Source organism: Etheostoma spectabile, chromosome 20 (assembly GCF_008692095.1).
Source record: "Etheostoma spectabile isolate EspeVRDwgs_2016 chromosome 20, UIUC_Espe_1.0, whole genome shotgun sequence".
NCBI classification, from domain to species: domain Eukaryota; kingdom Metazoa; phylum Chordata; class Actinopteri; order Perciformes; family Percidae; genus Etheostoma; species Etheostoma spectabile.
In genome coordinates, this window is record NC_045752.1 from 9,426,331 (window position 1) to 9,443,198 (window position 16,868).

Sequence of the window (16,868 nt, forward strand, 5' to 3'; positions counted from 1 at the left end):
ACAAGCTTTAAAAAAAAAAAAAAACTGTCAACAAAAAGAACCTCGGTGCGCACTCCAGCTGTCAACAAACATCCTTGCTGAGGAGCAAATTGATATTTGCTTTGCTTTATGTTTTTAATGTGAGAAATTATCAGTGTTTAGTCAGGGTTAGCACTAATTTCTTTCCCAAAGCAAACAGGTGGTTTTATCAATACTTAATACCAGAGATTTCCAGACCTTGATAAAACAGGTTCCTAGAGGTAAATTCTACACAAAGCACATGTGCAAATGTGCTTTGTGTTGGTGGTCCCCGCCTTAGTTTCAACCACTACTCCCCAGTCTGTATGCCCTTATGCTTTTTTTATCCATGCACCAGTTAAATGTTCAAGTCTGCCCTTAAATACACATTCAGACTTAAACATCCTGCTTTGTTCCTACTGTTAGTGACAATATCAGTTACCCCCCTCTCCCTGCAACATGCTCTACTGCCATCTCTTTCTTCCAGCTACTGTTGGGGGGAAATGCCATATGCTTTCTGACCATGGCTCAGTCATGTTGCATTCTGCTGCTTGTTCTTTTTATGATATTTTGATTCTTTCTTATTTGCTATTGGCTTCTGTTTTTTTAATTGCTCCTGATTTTCTCATCTTTACTTGCTTGGTTGCTCAGTTGGTTGCTTTTCATTCTTCTCACGTTTTTCTCTTTTCTGTTTTCCTTTGTTTGTTGCCCTCCTCCGTCCTTCTCTTCGTTTGCATCTCCTCCTTCTGTCTCTCCTCTCTGTCTTTCTCTCTCTGCCTGTCACAGTCGTTTCCACTCTCCAATATAAAGTGTCCACCCCTCCCACCCACCCAGACACTCCTCCTGAGTACAGACAGTACAGAGCTAGCACACTGCCACCTTCCTACGCCCGCGTGGCCTCCTCCTCTCCTCCCTCTTCCTCCTCCTCCTCTCCTTGTCAGGAGAAAGAGGTGGGGGCTGCTAGGGACAGGGCCCAGCTCTCCTCCCAGCTCTCCACCTCACTCGCCTCAGCCTTTTCCCCAGTCCAGGCAGGAGTGACCACCCAGGGCCGACAGGTCCGTCAGATCCCCCTGTCTCCTCCCACAGCAGCTCGCCACCTACACCTTCAACAACAACAGCAGCAACAAGACATCATGCTCCCCCCTAAACACGGCACCTGGTCCGCCTCCCATTTGCAGCACATGTATGCCCAGTTGCCCCCTTCCGCCTCCCCTCCTGTTATGATGGCCATGCCTGTGAAGCAGGGTCAGCCCACCCTCCCGTTGGCTCACCCTCTACCGCCCGTAAGCACTAGGATGAAGCCCCCACCTCTTGACCCAAACACCGTGTCGGGCCATCACCAGTACCCCCAGCACCAGCCCCACCCTCACTCCAATGGCCAGCCAGATGGCTCCTACTCTCCTCATTCTCAACATCTGCCACTCACTCCACAGTTCTGCGAGGCCGTCCCTTTGCCTCCTCTGATAGGTCAGACAGCCACAGGCTCAGCCCCCAGCCACCAGCCCCAGTACCCATCCACCTTCCACCCTCAGCAGCAACTGCATCCGCAACAACAACAGCAGCAGGTGTACCACCAGCAGGCCCAGCCCCCCACCTCCTCCTCCTCACCCCCCTCTTACACTGCCATGTCTGATGGGGGCTCACCCAAGAAGACCCCTTCCCCTGTCCCCCACCAGTCCCCCATGGTCAGCAGCAGTAAGTATGAGGAGGAGAGTGGAGGAGGTAGTCTCTTAGCAGTAGGATGTGTGTGTGTGTGTGTGTTTGTGTGTGCGTGCGTGCGTGCGTGCGTGTGTGAGTGTGAGTGTGTGTGTGTGTGTGTGTGTGTGTGTGTGCTCGCGTAAGTGCGTGCGTGCATGCATGTATTTTCACTGAATGCACCATACCCATAATGCTACACAAGAGCACGAAAAAGGCATGGGTCATATGCACACACAAAAATCACAACAATCTACCTCCACACAGGCGTTTTCACCTACATTGTCTGATTAGATCTGTTCTTAGGACCGTAAGGGCGGATCAAATAGTATTTAATATAAGAGTATTTAAACATACAAGCTCTATTTGATCAGTATGTTGCACCTTATTTTGTCATCAAAGTCACATTTTTGTCACATGGTTTCAGGAAGTGACTGTTCTGAAAGTTCTTCTCGATGGTACATGTAATTAATTTTGGTATTGTTTTGTTGAGCTGTTGCTGTCAATTTCACATGCAATGTTGCAAACATAGACACGGTGAAAGCATTCTATGCAGATTAAAGTAATTTGTTGCTTTAAGCTGTCTTAGATTTTGTTTGAATTTAGTTTTCAAAAGAGTCTTCACTTGTAACTGTATTACCTTGAGACAATGATGTAAGTTTGAAACCACACTAAACTTAAATGAGATTAATGGCTGCCTGTAAAGGACAAAATACAAAAACTTTATTTAACTGTTTAAAATCGGCCAATTTACCAAATATAAAATATTATTTTAATATAAATAACACTCCCCATGAATACCCCATGAATTACAATAGTGTGTAATCATATGCTGTGCTGCTCAGTGGCCAGCAGTCTCAATAAGCGGTTGTTAGATGTTTGTTATACAGTGAGTGTGTAGCATATCATTTCTCAAACAGTTTCCATACAATCTTCCCAGGGGCATGAAAGGTCAGTCAAGCCATATAGCCATTAACCTATATGGAATTGTGCCCCTCCCAGGCCCCCCTGTCTCTGCAGGTCACCCATCTATGCTTTCTGTGGCACCTCCTCCATCTGCAGTTTCACCACCCATGGCTGGTCCTCCAGCCCCACCACCTCCACCAGGTCCACCTCCCCCAATGGCGGTGCCCCCACCCATGCCCCCTCCACTGCCCACTGGTGGAGGGCCTCCTGGGGGCCCGCCTGGGGCCCAGCACCAACCCTCAGGACTGGCTGCAGCACTGGCTGGAGCCAAATTACGTAAAGTCCATAGGGTGAGCCTCCATGGTTAAAGCTTAGGAGATCCAGTCCTTCTGGTTCTACTTCATCAGTAGAGTTGAAGCCGTCTAATTTGTGTATTTTATGGAGTAATGGGGTAAAGACACATAGAGCGCTCTCAGTCCAGAAACGGCAACCCATTTGGTAATGTGTTCTTCAGGATGAGAGCAGTCCGCCTGGGTCTGGTGGCAAAAGTGACTCCAATCGTTCTAGCGGTGGCAGTGGAGGTGGTGGGGAGGGACTGATGCAAGAAATGAATGCCTTACTAGCTCGCAGGTAAAACAGCTACACAAACAAACACACCAGTCACATTTCCCTTGAATTAATCATGCAGAGAGACATAAGAAAATACAGTACCTGTGCTGTCAGCCATTCTATCCCATATCATACTAAAGTTTTCATTTTGGTCTTTCTGGTTCTGCTTTACTTGCAGTAAATGTTCATATTAAAAAGGAAATAAACTCTAGTATTTTGTCCATGTCTCAATCTTTCTGCACCAGTTACTGAATTATTTGTATGCGTATCTCACTGTTTGCTCATGTACTCACCTCTCACAGACGGAAAGCTTCAGAGAAACCTGATGAAGTAAGTATTTTGCCTTTTAATAGTTTGACATTTTTGGAAAAATGTAATGTTAATGTTGGACGAGAATATTGATATCACTCTCATGTCTGTCTGTTCAATATGGAGCTGGAGTTTCCCGCCTGTTAGCTTTGCATAAATACTAGAAACTGGGGCAAACAGCTTATCTAAGTCTGTCCAGAGGTAACAAAAATCCACCTAAAGCTCACAAATTTTATAGTTATTGTGGGGTCACATGCTGGACGATTTCTTAATCAGGCACAGTTTCCAAAAAATAGTTATTAGGGACCTTTTGAGGTGGTGGTAGACAGATGTTGTTACCTTCAGACGGAGCAAGCACGTGCCGTTTCCAATCTCTGTGCCAAGCTAAGCTAATAAGCTATTGGCAGTGGCTATATATATTTAACATATAGTACACAAAAAGAATATATATTTGAGAGCAGTATCTACTCATCATAATAAGTCCCAAAATGTTGAACTATTTCTTGAAGATCTTAAATGTAACCACTTTGGAAAATGTACACAAAGCTGATTTACTATTGTGTAGTGATAATTAATTCTCTCCTGCAGGATGACTCCAGTGGCAGAGGGCCAGGTCAGCAGAACTCAACAGGTAGAAAACAAACCGTCATTAGTGTATTAGTCCCATAAAGCTACAGGTTAGATGATAGAAGAAGATATATTCTGCTCTGCATTATAGCCTGCTGTTTCAGAGTTGTTTTGAATTTATGTAATTTATTATTTCCCTCTCACCAGATGCTCTAAAGAAGCCATGGGAACGATCCAACTCTACAGAAAAGTCCTCACTGGTGTCCAGGTTTGTGAATAAGAAGAGGAGTAATGGAAGTATGATCTGAATCTAGTATAGCAAACCTCCAGCAGTAACAACAGATAAATCATGAATCTCAACCTTTGCACTGCAGGCACCGGTGCAAATAACAGAAATTAAATATTGATTTAGATGTAGATTCTCTAAATTGTGGTTAGGTTTAACAAAAAAAACTTTTTAGAACACATAATCCTTAAATATGCTCACCCGCAGTTTATTCTTTTGTGTTGCAGAGTGAGACCCATCGGCAGCACTAGTGAATCAGACACAGAATTTGACAGGATGAAACAGGTTGGTATCAGCAACGTGTTTTACTATGTTTTACTTGTATGGATTTAGTACTTTGTAGATTAACGATTTTTCACACCCTGCAATGTTGAACTCACAAGCAGGTTCTGTGTTGCAGGAAATTTTGGATGAAGTTGTACGCGAGTTGCATAAAGTGAAAGATGAAATCATAAATGGTAAGCAACACAGTGCTTGTAAAGTTTATTGTAGTATCCAAGAGCATAAAGCATGTATAATCTTTAATCCTTTCCACTCACTAGCTGTTACAAGTCACTGGCAGTAAAATGTTACTAATCCTAACATGAAAAAGCTTGTTGACTCCATAATAATTTTCCCAGCTAAATAACAGGTTCTCGCTCACTTACTCACACATGTACCTGTGCACTTTTACTGTTGTCTGTTTAGTATGTCAAATAAAAAATCTAAACTGTATGCATTCCTAACGTATTTTTTTTCTAGCCCTTCTTCCCTTTCCTTAAGTGGGTACGCCACTTGTGTTCATAAGAACCTGTTCTTAATAACTTGCCTGTAAAAATAAAGGTGAAATGAAAAATATAACAAAAATTGTAATTCCATTTCCCCACACATTTGATCCAAACAAATACATAACGGGCAAAGTGTTCGTGCAAGTTTTTGTTGAGGAATAGTTAACTTAATGCGTTCTTTTCTTGTAGCCATCAGACAAGAAATCGGCAGAATCGGTACATCCTAATCTTATCTGAGCAACAGTAGGAGGAAAGCAAGAGGAGGAGCTGGAGGAGGATGGACATGCAGATGCACAGACGCGAGGACCAGAGGAATGTTCTCTCAATGTTTCTGTGACCTAGCGACGCCATGATGCAAGTTGCAGAGATGTTGTGCCAACATTTGAGTCTGCTGGACAGCGAAAATTAAAGAAACAGAGCAAGGTACAGACAGATAAGGACAGAGGAGCAGAAGAAACAGAGGGATGGATCAAGAGAGATTAAAGGACTGACAAACTGAAACAGAGGATGACAGATAAATTGAGGGAAGGACGGACATTTGTGCTGAGTTTGGTGTTGTGGTCCTCTCTGTGCACCTATAGACTCAGTCAGCCCAGTGTTGCAACTCTTTGTTCTCTGTTCAGTGCAATTCTTAAAAAGAAAATATTTTTGTTTTCTAAGTTTTTACTGTTTTATTATTTAAAAACTGTGGTGATAATGATGCTATTGATGATGAGTATTTTATTGATATAGAAGGACAAAGGAATCTTGCACACCATTTATGTCAGCCTTTTATATTTTCTATCATTATTTTTTGTTTAGTTAATCCCTAACTATTTCATATTAACAAGCACAATATGGGCATAATGGTGCTGCAGACTCACCTGCCCTCAACTGGCATTTTTAAACAATCAGAAAAAAACAGGCTTTTTATTACCTTGTTCATACTGGTGTTGGGTGTGTCTAATCTTTTCTCTCCAGACACGTTGCAAAACATGTTAATGTTTGAACCACAGTTAGCCACTTCAATTACCTCTTTCCTTCATATCCAAGGCTTAAAATATTGCAAGTAGGAAATTGATTATTTGGCAATTAATCAAATAACACACAGTAACAGTCTGCTCTACAACGCCAGTGTGACCGTGGTACATGTTTTTCTCTACCTGTTCAGATGTGCTAGATAATGGAAACTTGGGGATCATTCACATAACAGATAACTTTAAATGTGCCACCTGGTTTTACCTAGATATAAAACAATGTAGTACTACCTTTTAGACATCCTATGGTTTGTGATCCTCCCAAGTATGCATGAAACCCCCATCTCTATGGATTCATTTTTTATTTGATTTGGGGAAGAAGAAAAAAATACAAACGGTGGTACATTTATTAAAGTGGTTTGTTTCCATGAAGATTCCCCTTTTTATATATGAAATGTTGAATTTGATAATGGTAGCAATGTGAAAATAATAAGGGGGGTTGCTCTGATAATATGCAAATCTAACCTAGATAAGAATGTGCAGAAAGTGAATGGTAGGCCTATGTGATGGTAGCTAAATGTGTCTTTGAAGGAAGGATTTGGTTGAATATCGGTTGTTGCATTCTATCCACTCTGTCTGCTCTCAACTACGTAATGATTTAAAAGCTGGAAGTAAATTCATTCAAACAAAAGCAATCGACGTGTCAACCATCTAAACGCTGTGTGTGTGTGTGTGTGTGTGTGTGTGTGTGTGTGTGTGTGTGTGTGTGTGTGTGTGTGTGTGTGTGTGTGTGTGTGTGTGTGTGTGTGTGTGTGTGTGTGTGTGTGTGTGTGTGTGTGTGTGTGTGTGTGTGTGTGTGTGTGTGTGTGTGTGTGTGTGTGTGTGTGTTGTAGAAAGTTTACATGTTTTAGGGAATATTTTAATTAGTGCTGTCAGTTACCTATACGCTTTATTAACGGCGTTAATGCAAACCCATTTTAACGGCGTCAGTTTTTTTATTGTAAGATTAACGTTCGTTTTGGCCTAGCAAACTTTGTAGTTTTTTTCCACATGCTGATGCTACAACTAGTAACATTAAAAAGACTACAACACCACACCGGATCTAGCTAGAGCGGAAACAAAGCACCAGGCATACCCATACTTGTTGGGCTTGCGAGCCAGCCAAAAAGTAGTAATGTTACGTTTTGAGTGGATAGCAAGCGCGAGACGCCAAAATGGATGCCAATAAGATTCTGAATAGAAAGTTTACTTTTTAAAAGTTGCCAAAAGGTTCCATTGACAAGACCAAAGTGATCTGTGTGTTTTGTCGTTGTAAACTGAGCTATCATCGCAGGACGTCCAGTCTGAAATACCACTTGATGGCTAAGCACACAGCTGATGCAAATTCTCCCCCCCCCCTCTCAAAGTATTTTTTTCACCCTTTAATTGATGGACAGTGTTACATTGTGTAAGACATTATTTGCTCAAAGTGAGAATGTTACACGTGAAATTGAACACTACAGAAGGCTGGGATTTTTTTTTCCATTAAAAAAAAAAAAAAAAAAAAAATTGCACAAAGTAAGCCAGTCCACTTTTCCATATTGATTAGAGCATTAAAATGAGAAAAAAAAAGGGACAAAAAGAAAATAAGGGACATTTGGAATAGATAAAAATGTGCTTGAGGATAATTACATTAATGTGATTAATATTTTAATTAAATAATTTAGTGATAATATATAAATAAGTAATAGTAGTATAATAAATCATTTGACAGCACTAATGTTAATTAAAAAAAAAAAGAAGTCACATCTGGTTACCACAAAACAGATATGAAATTAAAATCAACCACAAACTCATATTCTCCATAGCTTCTTAAACCGATCCCTTTTTTATATATTTAGTACAGTCGTTTAAATAGAAACAACAATCACGCTTATCAATCACAACACATAGATTGAGTTGTACACACAAGTGGTTGGACAAAATAAACACCATACAATACCTCTGTAGTAAATACCAATTTGGTAAAGCTTGTAATTTTTAAATAAATAAAAATCAGAAGTGATGATTTACTGTAGTTTGTGGAGGACCAGTAGCCACAAGAAGACTCACCAACTGAGATTTTCTGAGCAATGTGAAATGGCCAGTAAGTTAATTCCCTGACTGAATTTTTTTAAATAATTAATTTTTTTGCTTCATAAGGTGTTTTATTTTGTCCACTCCATGTAGATGTAATCAAACAGTTTACAGCATGATGGAGTTGCGAACAAGCAGAACTGGTTTCACTGATGAAAAAGGCTCTTCTTACTGAAAGGTAAGTTTCAATGCTTATTTTCCACCTCAGCACTGTTCTGCCTAGAGGATTCAATATTAATTTAGGTAATCTAACAGGCTTTGTGTGCCTTTTCTTTCACATTCAGAAATTCAGAAGACGTAATGCTTGGAGGCTGAAAGAAGAAAGTACAATCTTGATCAAACCTCATGAGAATGTGTGTGACCTTTATCCTATAAGGATTTTTTTCTGTTGAAATATTAGTTTTTCCATCTTTTTGCCATTCTCAGAACCTTCTGGATACAAGGAAATGTCATCACTGTCACAAAGGTGGGCCATCTGTTTAGAGCAGGAAACAAAACCATTTAGCCGTCTCTGAATTCTCTTCCAATTTCCATGCACTGCGTATGTATGCAACTGAAATGTGCACATTCATTTTCCCTATAGTAACTCAAGCACAGGATTGATTTAAGATGCGCCAACATGTTAGAATGTTTACGTACAGCGACATCCACACCCCTCATGGAGGATATTAGCCATTCAAACTAGAGAATATAAGGACATTTTATAGTCCATAGATTGTTAACAGCGAAAATTCACATTCCTGGTCAAGGGGAAACATCACAGATCTATTCCTGCTTGCTAAGCTTGTAGTCCCGTTTGATTCTAGTGTATGGGCCGATGCTGTCGTCGAAAACAAAGTCCCATAACACCCGGATCCAGGAAGTGTGTTGAGGTAATGAGTCGTAATATTCTGCTGCAATTTTCTTGACCTGCCAATAAATAAACATCACATGTTAAATGAGAATGCGTAAAACATTTTTTTTTAAAGAATATCAATACATACACACACACACGTGTACATACTGTATATATACACACATATATATATAACAATTTGCAGTTGTATAGTATCAGAAGCACCTTAGGTACTCGGACAGAGGTAATTTAACTTGGCACCTTATTGTAATATGGATATCTATCACTATCACACAGACACTAAATCTGATAGAAGTAGACATTTCACTGCTTTGTTCAACAAGAAAGCACATTGCAGTTTCTCTCGTAAAGGCCTTGTATTTTCTTTTCAAATATAGCCTGCCACTGAACAGTGGTGATCAGAGCTGTTGAAACAGATTAAACTGATTCCAAGTCAGAACAAAAATAGAATTTTCCAACTAGCAGTTTAATAAAAGTAGTTGTCAGCTGTGTCAAAGGGTACCTCACTTTGATTCTCCTCATGTTCTGTTAGATGAACAGCAGTTATTCAGTTACAAAGACTGGCCTTTCATCTCATAAATATTTGCAGTTGATATGATAGGAAAAAAGTGACATGTGGCTTTTGCTGATACCCTTTTCTTTAGATTCTGAAAGACAGGAGTGGCGTGTCTTATCTGTCCACACCTTGTGAAAGAAATCTGAGCCCAAACAAGACCCCTGTTTGAAAGTTGGTCATGATTTAACTGTTGATATTACTTATTAGATAACAGCCTCACCTGAGGAAGTTTACTGCCAGGTATGCTGGGGAAGTCATGGTGCTCCATGTGATATCCAACATTGAAGGTGATCCAGTTCAGTGCTCCATAGTAAGAATATGTCTCATGTCCCTTCAGGAACATGTAATGCTCAGCTATGAAATGTCCAGAGATAGGATGCAGTCCCAAACATAGGATAGAACCTGCAATGAGGTAAACAATGGGCTTCAGCCCCCACATATAGTAGATAATTAGGTCCGCTGTGAACTGAACAGCTGCATTAAGGATCTCCAGCTGACCCACTGGTTTAGGATTGACTACCAAAGGGCGAAGGGCGTAGAAGAAGGGCTGGAGGAAGAGCCAGAGGACCTTCCTGGCTGGGGTGCAGAAGAACCATCCCTCAATGTCTGTAGGGATGTCAACATCTAGCTGGTCGCCACCAAGATACCGATGGTGGTCAATGTGGTACTTCTTAAAGGAGGCAGAGTAAGGCAGCCCGATGGGCAGATTGGCCCACATGGCAAACCAGCGGTTCCACTTCGCTAGCTTGTTCCCGAAGGCCACATTGTGAGAGATGTCGTGGATAGCCAGTGTCAGGGAGTGGTTAATGCAGCCTCCGAAGGCATAAGCCCAGAAGATGATCCACTTCCAGGAGAGGTCTTGAACCAGGTAGCAGGCCAGGAGCTGGGTCAGGACCATGCCTGAGACCACCCACTTCAGCTGGGGGTCCGGACCCATCAGGGATTTGATCTCTGGATATTTAGCTGAAGAAGGAAGTGGGAAGTGCACAAGGGGATTAAAAGGTCCAAGAGAAACAAAAAGATAGGCAGTTGAGAAGTGGAAGATAGTAAAAGAAACCAAAAGAAAAAGGAAATGGAGTGGAGGAAGTGAATTTATGAAGACAAGAAAAAAAAAGAACATTAAAGCATATATTGGAAAAATAATAAAAAACCCTGTCATGAATCCAGCAAGGGAAAGCAGTTTTACAGGACTGTCATTTTAAATAGCTTGATCTCAACTTATCACTGTGTAGAACTGTGACAGTGCAATCCAAAGAACACAATCAAGCATGTTGTATGATGCCAGCCCTTCACCTAGAAGGGACCTGCTGACAAATATTTTTTTAATTGGCAGGTGGTGTTTTGCTTAGGGAGATGAAACTGAGGGAGAAACAAGGGAGCGGTTCAAATTCAATTTGCCATTACGATGAGAGCAAGTTTAGTTCATATGGCAACATAATTGACTCATTAGGACATACACCCTCTGATGTGATACACTGGCCACACCTTACAGCCTAAATTCATCCACACTGCAGGATCACAGAGGTTAGAGAGCGTATACCATCATGCATTAGGTAAAAAAGGTAGCTATGCTCCATGATTGCTGATGCAAATCAGGCCTGCGTCTATGCTTTCAGCTCACTCGTGTAAATCCACTATGCAAAGTGGGCTCGCTGTGGTAAGTAAAAATGGTTTTAGTTGGAATTTCCACTGCATGCAGGTCTCTTGCCATGGTATGTGCTATCTTTAAGTGTTGGTATCTTTAAGTAATATGTAGACCTCCCACAGAACATAAAGTTAAATCAATAACCAGACATTATGAAAGACATTGTTTAATCAGGTTACAGCTGCCTCCCAGAAAAAGCTGGATTTTAACTTCACCATGCTAGAGAGACAAGTCATTCCAGTTATGGTTACATAACTCATCAGCCTCAAGCTTAAACTAATGGTGATCTAGAACATCACAATCATTCATCATCCGTGTGACCTCCACTGTAATCGTAGACGTTGATGATAAAACATTTATAACATGCAAGGTTAGCGACAATATGCTGGAGACATGTCAAACAATACAACATAAAACCACTTGTCAATCAAAATATCCCAAGGAAATGAGGCTTAAGGTAACCTGTAGCACCTGACACTCCCGTCCCTCTGCCTCTCCCATCAGGGCAGGGCAGAGGATAAGTAAAAGAAAAAAAAACTTTAATAATTCAAAGCTCAATCGGGTGAAAAAACCCATCACCTTCTAGATTTTTTCACACCTGAGCAACCGTGCGACTGGTGGACAACCCGGATCAAATCCAGGCTACAGCAATAGGTTCAGAGCTTGTTCCTCTAAACTGTTTGCAATTAAAGTACATAGACTAATAGATCAGATTACCAAAGGTGACTGCTCTTGATACAGATTTATATATTATGCTCTTGCATTAATCAACTAATGACAATAGACGTAGTTTAAGCTGTTTGTTGAATAAATGCTCCTTTTTCAGGGATCCTCCCAGATTACCCCGACTCTCACAAAGCCTTTCATCTCACTTCATACATGACATTGCATCTGTGTTTTTCATAAGCAAGGAATGTGTCTTGTTACCTAGCAAGCACGGGATCATTGTCAACTGCACCTGCCATACATAAGCTGTTATTGTCTCCCAAGTCCGAGAAAAAGATTCAAGACTGGTTTACACAAAAGAAGAGGTAATAGCAAATCCCAATAAATCATTGGGTTTATTGTCACGAGGGAGACTGAAACATGCCATTACTGCTATCTGAGTGTCTACACTTTAACAAAATGCCTTTTGCTCTCTCTCTCTTAGTAAATGTAAAAAATACTCTAATTCATAATTATTCAGTAGGCCTAGACTACTTTTATTCACTTAAGATATGCAGTTTTCAATGGAGTTTGAAAGAATATTTCTACTTGGGCTTAAAAAGAAATGTGTAACTTCCACTAACATGAAGGCCTAGTTGTGAATTGGTCATAATTGTGATTTTCTTGTTAGTTTGGACCGACATTCACTTTTAAATGATTGCTCGTCAAACAACCTAAACAGGTTCAACCGGCTAAGATCTTGGGAAACAATGTTGTAGTCCCGGGGGGAAAAAACGTAGCCTACGCTATGTATCACACAAACTAACCAGGAATTTAATTTAGCAGATTTCTCACTGTTGACGAAGCTTTTTATAGTCTAGCCCTACCATTTCTTACCCAGAATTTCTTTTCTTCTCGAAGTGTGCGGTTGGTCACTGTAGACCCATTCAAAGTCGCCTCTTCCACCTGTCTTTCCCATGACTGTCCGTTCTCTGCCTGAGGTAACCAGCTCTGTGGCATTATGTGTGTCACCAAAGCTTGACAGTATCGGGGCACACCCACTTACACAAGCTGCAGGTGTGAGGTGAGATCACAAACTCCTCCCCCGAGCCGAGGGAGGGACGTCGGCCGCTTTGCTGCCCAGCATGCCGACAACTGCATCTTTACAACCTTTCACGAACAAAACAACTGTATTTATAGCCTACTAGTTTTCTAGAAGCTACATTTCGAGGGATAATAGGCCTGTGAATGCTGGAATTGAAAAAGGATTCTATTGAAAAAGAAAGAAAATACAGGCCACATAGAGTCCAGACAGGTATTTGTTCTAGAAATAAGACGAGTTCTTACCGCCGAGGAGGTCAGGGTTTTGGCTCAGCCTGCTGGCTGTTTGTTTGTCGCCTGCAGTCTGTCAGCAGGGTTAGTAAAAACTACTGGCTCGGTTTCATGAAAGCGTGCAGCACGGGACAAACCAATGACTGATGTATGTATCATATTTTTTACAGTCTGGGAAGAATCCATTACAATTTGGAACGGATCCGAATCACGGGGCGAATACGAATTACTTTTGACGGGCATTACTACTAGGCTACCTTTATAGGTAGCTCTGTGGGTTTTGTCCAAATAATTTTTTTACATAGCCTACTGCAGGCTAACATGACTTTTTAGGACATAGGCCTGTATGACTTTTTCGTGACATACTATACCACATTTGTTTTTGATAGCATACTATAATATGAAATTTATAAGAAATGTTTATGACATCTTTTATGACATTCTATATGCAACGATTTTTCTGTGACTTTTTTCGACAAATTATTCTGACTTTTATAGCCCTACTAAAATATATATATTTTTCAAACTTTTTTCAAATACTCTGTAGTAAACTATGACTTCTTATATATAGGGGCGGCTGTGGCTCAGTGGTCGAGCGGTTGCCTGCCAATTGGAAGGTTGGTGGTTCAATCCCCCTCCTCTGCAGTCATTGTCGAAGTGTCCTTGGGCAAGACACTGAACCCCAAGTTGCCAAATGGAACCAAAGGCTGGTTGAGGTTGTTAGAACACTGCTTTGAGAGTCTGCAACGAATGAGTGAAATTATAATATGACATTTATATGAAAAATACTATGAAGTTTTTTATGACATACTTTTTCATGGCGTACTATACCATGAGTTGTTTTATGACCTACTGTATGTCATGGCATTCTATAGATTAGAACACAGGCTGTTAGTAGTTGTAGTAGTAGTAATACCAAAAATGTAATAGTATGATATTTTTTGAAACACTATACTATGACTTTTATCAACCTTTTTTTCAACATACTATACTCTGATTTTTGATGACTTTCGACTTTTTTGACATACTTTACTATGACTTTTTTAGGACTTTTGTTCGACAAACTGTGCTGACTTTTTATCAACATACTACAGTGGCTTGAGAAAGTTTACACACCCATGCTAAAGTTGATTAGTTTAACCCCATATGACATCATCACATATCCTTCATCATACCTAGAGATAGGCATGGGGAACTTTCCATAAGATCATCTCTCAATGCAAATCAAACCAACTATTAAGCTAACTGAAATAACACCATGCCAATCTCTAGGTATGGTGAAGGGAATGTGATGATGTGAGGTTAGTTTAATTCCAAAGGCCAAGGGAACTTTATCAGGATGCATAGTATCCTGGATCCATGAAATAACTGGCCTTTAGAAATAAAAATGTGCCTGCCTCTATGGGAATTTAACATAGGGGTGTGTATACTTATGCCTCCTGTATTTTAAGGAAGAACATTTATTTATTTACAATACATTATTCATTCACAAAGAAAATTGGTGTCCTTAAAAGGTTGGATTTTCCTAATTTTTTTGAATTAAGGCATTAAGATCAACTTCCAAAAGATGTTTTTTTATTCCTCTTTTTAATCAACTTTAGCATGGGTGTGTAAACTTTCTCAAGCCACTGTATACTATGACTTTTCTTCAACATTCTTTACTATGACTTTTTTTCAACTTCTTTCGACAAATAATATAACTGTTTTTTTACTTTTTTCAACATACATGGCTTTTAGTGCCTTTTTTGGCAAACTTTACTATGACTCATTTGGGACTTTTTCAATATACTATACTATGACTTTTTCAACTTTTTTTACATGCTGTACTATCACTTTTAATCAACATGCTACACTATTTTTATCTTTCACTTTTTATCACTTATTTCTACATGCTAAACTGACTTCCGTCGACATACTATACTATGACTTTTTAAGACTTTTTTATACATACTATACTATGAGTTTTTAAGATTTTTTTCAACATACTTTACTATGACTTTTTATCTACTTTTTTATATGCTATGAGGTTTTTTTCGACATACTATAACAATTCTTTGACTTTTGGTGACATACTACATGACTTTGGTGTGGGAGACCTGTGTTCAACTCCCACTGTGATACGTCAACCAATATATCCTTAATCTCGAGAGTTGTGCGGCCTCTAACAGCCATAGGCTGACTGACATACTTTTTTGCAACATACTTTACAATGACGTTTTTCGACATACTATTAATTTTTTGGGACTTTTTTAGGACAAACTGTACTACATACCATATTGTGACTTTTATGACTTTGTTTCGAAATACTATACTTTGACTTTTTATGACTTTTTTGGACTTTTGTTGGACATACTGTGCTCTGACTTTTGTTAACACACTATGTTAATTCACTTTTTTAACACAGTATACTATTACTTTTTTTGGACTGTTTTTGACATGCTATACTATGACTTTTTTGGACTTTTTCCTACATACGATACTATGACTTTGTTTCGACATACTATGCTATGACTTGTTATGACTGTGTTCTACACACTATACTGTCACATTTTCGGGCCTTTTTTTGTTATACTATACCATGACTTTTTTCAACATACTATATTATGACTTTTTTGACTTACTGCACTATGACTTTTTATCACTTTTTTTGACATACTATTACTTTTTAACATTTTTTTTGATATACTATAGCATGACTTTTTCATAACTTTTTTCGACAAACTATAATATTACTTTTTAACTTTTTTTGATATACTAACTATACTATGACTACTACTACCATTTTTTAGTCAAAATTCCGTTATCTTTATTGCGACTGTTATTGCCACTCTGCATCACATCCCCAACCAGCATCGTGAGACACCACCTACTAAGAACCTGGGTCTGGTCGAGGTTTCTTCTTTCTTTTTCCTCGCCACTCACACTATGCATGCTCTTTGGGGAATTACTAGAATTGTTTTGACTTTATAAATTATAGAATGTGGTCTACTCTATGTGTAAAATGTCTTGAGATGACGGTTGTTATTAATACGGAGCGGCACTGGAGGTTGGACCCAAAAGCAGATGACGATACAGGATGTACAATAAAGTGATATAATACATTGGAACTATACAATAATTGTGCAGGTGACAACAGGATCGAGAAGATCCAGTTGTGAGTGGTGGGTGCAGTGTGCTCTCCAGAGCGTGCCCAGTGACTTGGTGACGATGACCATGTCCAACAAACAATTTGAGGCTGAATTCAATCTTTGTAATCAGCAACGAGTGAGACTGTACAATCTGGCAATGAGCCGGCCTTAAGTACTGCAGTAGGATGATTAGACACTCTATATACACTTTTCTCGACATACTACTATCACTTTTTTTGACATACTATGATATGACTTTTTCGAAATGCTGCACTATGATTTTTTTCTTACTTTTTCGACATACTATACTATGACTTCTTTATAACTTTTTCGACATAGAATACTATGACTTTTTTCAACTTTCTATACTATGACTTCTTTAGAACTTTTTTCGACATACTATACTATGACGTTTTTCTTTCAACATAGTATACCATGACTTTTTATCACTTTTTTCGACTATACTATTCTATGACTTTTTGACATACTATACTATATT

General features: G+C 39.6%; 2 protein-coding genes across 5 annotated transcripts in view; one reads left to right on the forward strand and one right to left on the reverse strand.

Moving 5' to 3' along the window:
- Positions 1-6,787, forward strand: part of evla (Enah/Vasp-like a) — a 34,216-nt gene extending 27,429 nt beyond the window's left edge. For 3 of the 4 annotated variants that reach the window (XM_032499486.1, XM_032499485.1, XM_032499484.1), the window contains exons 6-14: positions 784-1,692; positions 2,695-2,948; positions 3,113-3,228; positions 3,510-3,537; positions 4,105-4,147; positions 4,291-4,351; positions 4,597-4,654; positions 4,770-4,827; positions 5,326-6,787. In XM_032499486.1, the coding sequence (XP_032355377.1) occupies positions 784-1,692; positions 2,695-2,948; positions 3,113-3,228; positions 3,510-3,537; positions 4,105-4,147; positions 4,291-4,351; positions 4,597-4,654; positions 4,770-4,827; positions 5,326-5,363 (1,565 nt within the window). In that variant the 3' untranslated portion in view covers positions 5,364-6,787. The remainder of the gene's footprint in view (positions 1-783; positions 1,693-2,694; positions 2,949-3,112; positions 3,229-3,509; positions 3,538-4,104; positions 4,148-4,290; positions 4,352-4,596; positions 4,655-4,769; positions 4,828-5,325) is intronic. The other variant, XM_032499487.1, reaches the window with a different exon arrangement.
- A 1,137-nt stretch (positions 6,788-7,924) lies between these two features.
- On the reverse strand, positions 7,925-12,980 carry degs2 (delta(4)-desaturase, sphingolipid 2). Its single transcript, XM_032500009.1, has 3 exons — positions 12,807-12,980; positions 9,840-10,582; positions 7,925-9,116 (listed from the first exon to the last, which is right to left on the reverse strand). Exons 1-3 carry the CDS (start codon positions 12,886-12,888, stop codon positions 8,973-8,975), a joined length of 969 nt encoding a protein of 322 aa, XP_032355900.1. The 5' UTR covers positions 12,889-12,980; the 3' UTR covers positions 7,925-8,972.
- Between the last annotated feature and the right edge of the window lie 3,888 nt (positions 12,981-16,868).

Bases quoted from the DNA above. Each gene is read 5' to 3' on its own strand.
- degs2 (XM_032500009.1), bottom strand. From the start codon at position 12,888: ATGGGAAAGACAGGTGGAAGAGGCGACTTTGAATGGGTCTACAGTGAC. The intron at 10,583-12,806 runs GTAAGAAATGGT...TTCCTTCTTCAG, and splicing joins GAGAAGAAAAGAAATTCTGG to CTAAATATCCAGAGATCAAA. The intron at 9,117-9,839 runs GTGAGGCTGTTA...ATTTATTGGCAG, and splicing joins CTGGCAGTAAACTTCCTCAG to GTCAAGAAAATTGCAGCAGA.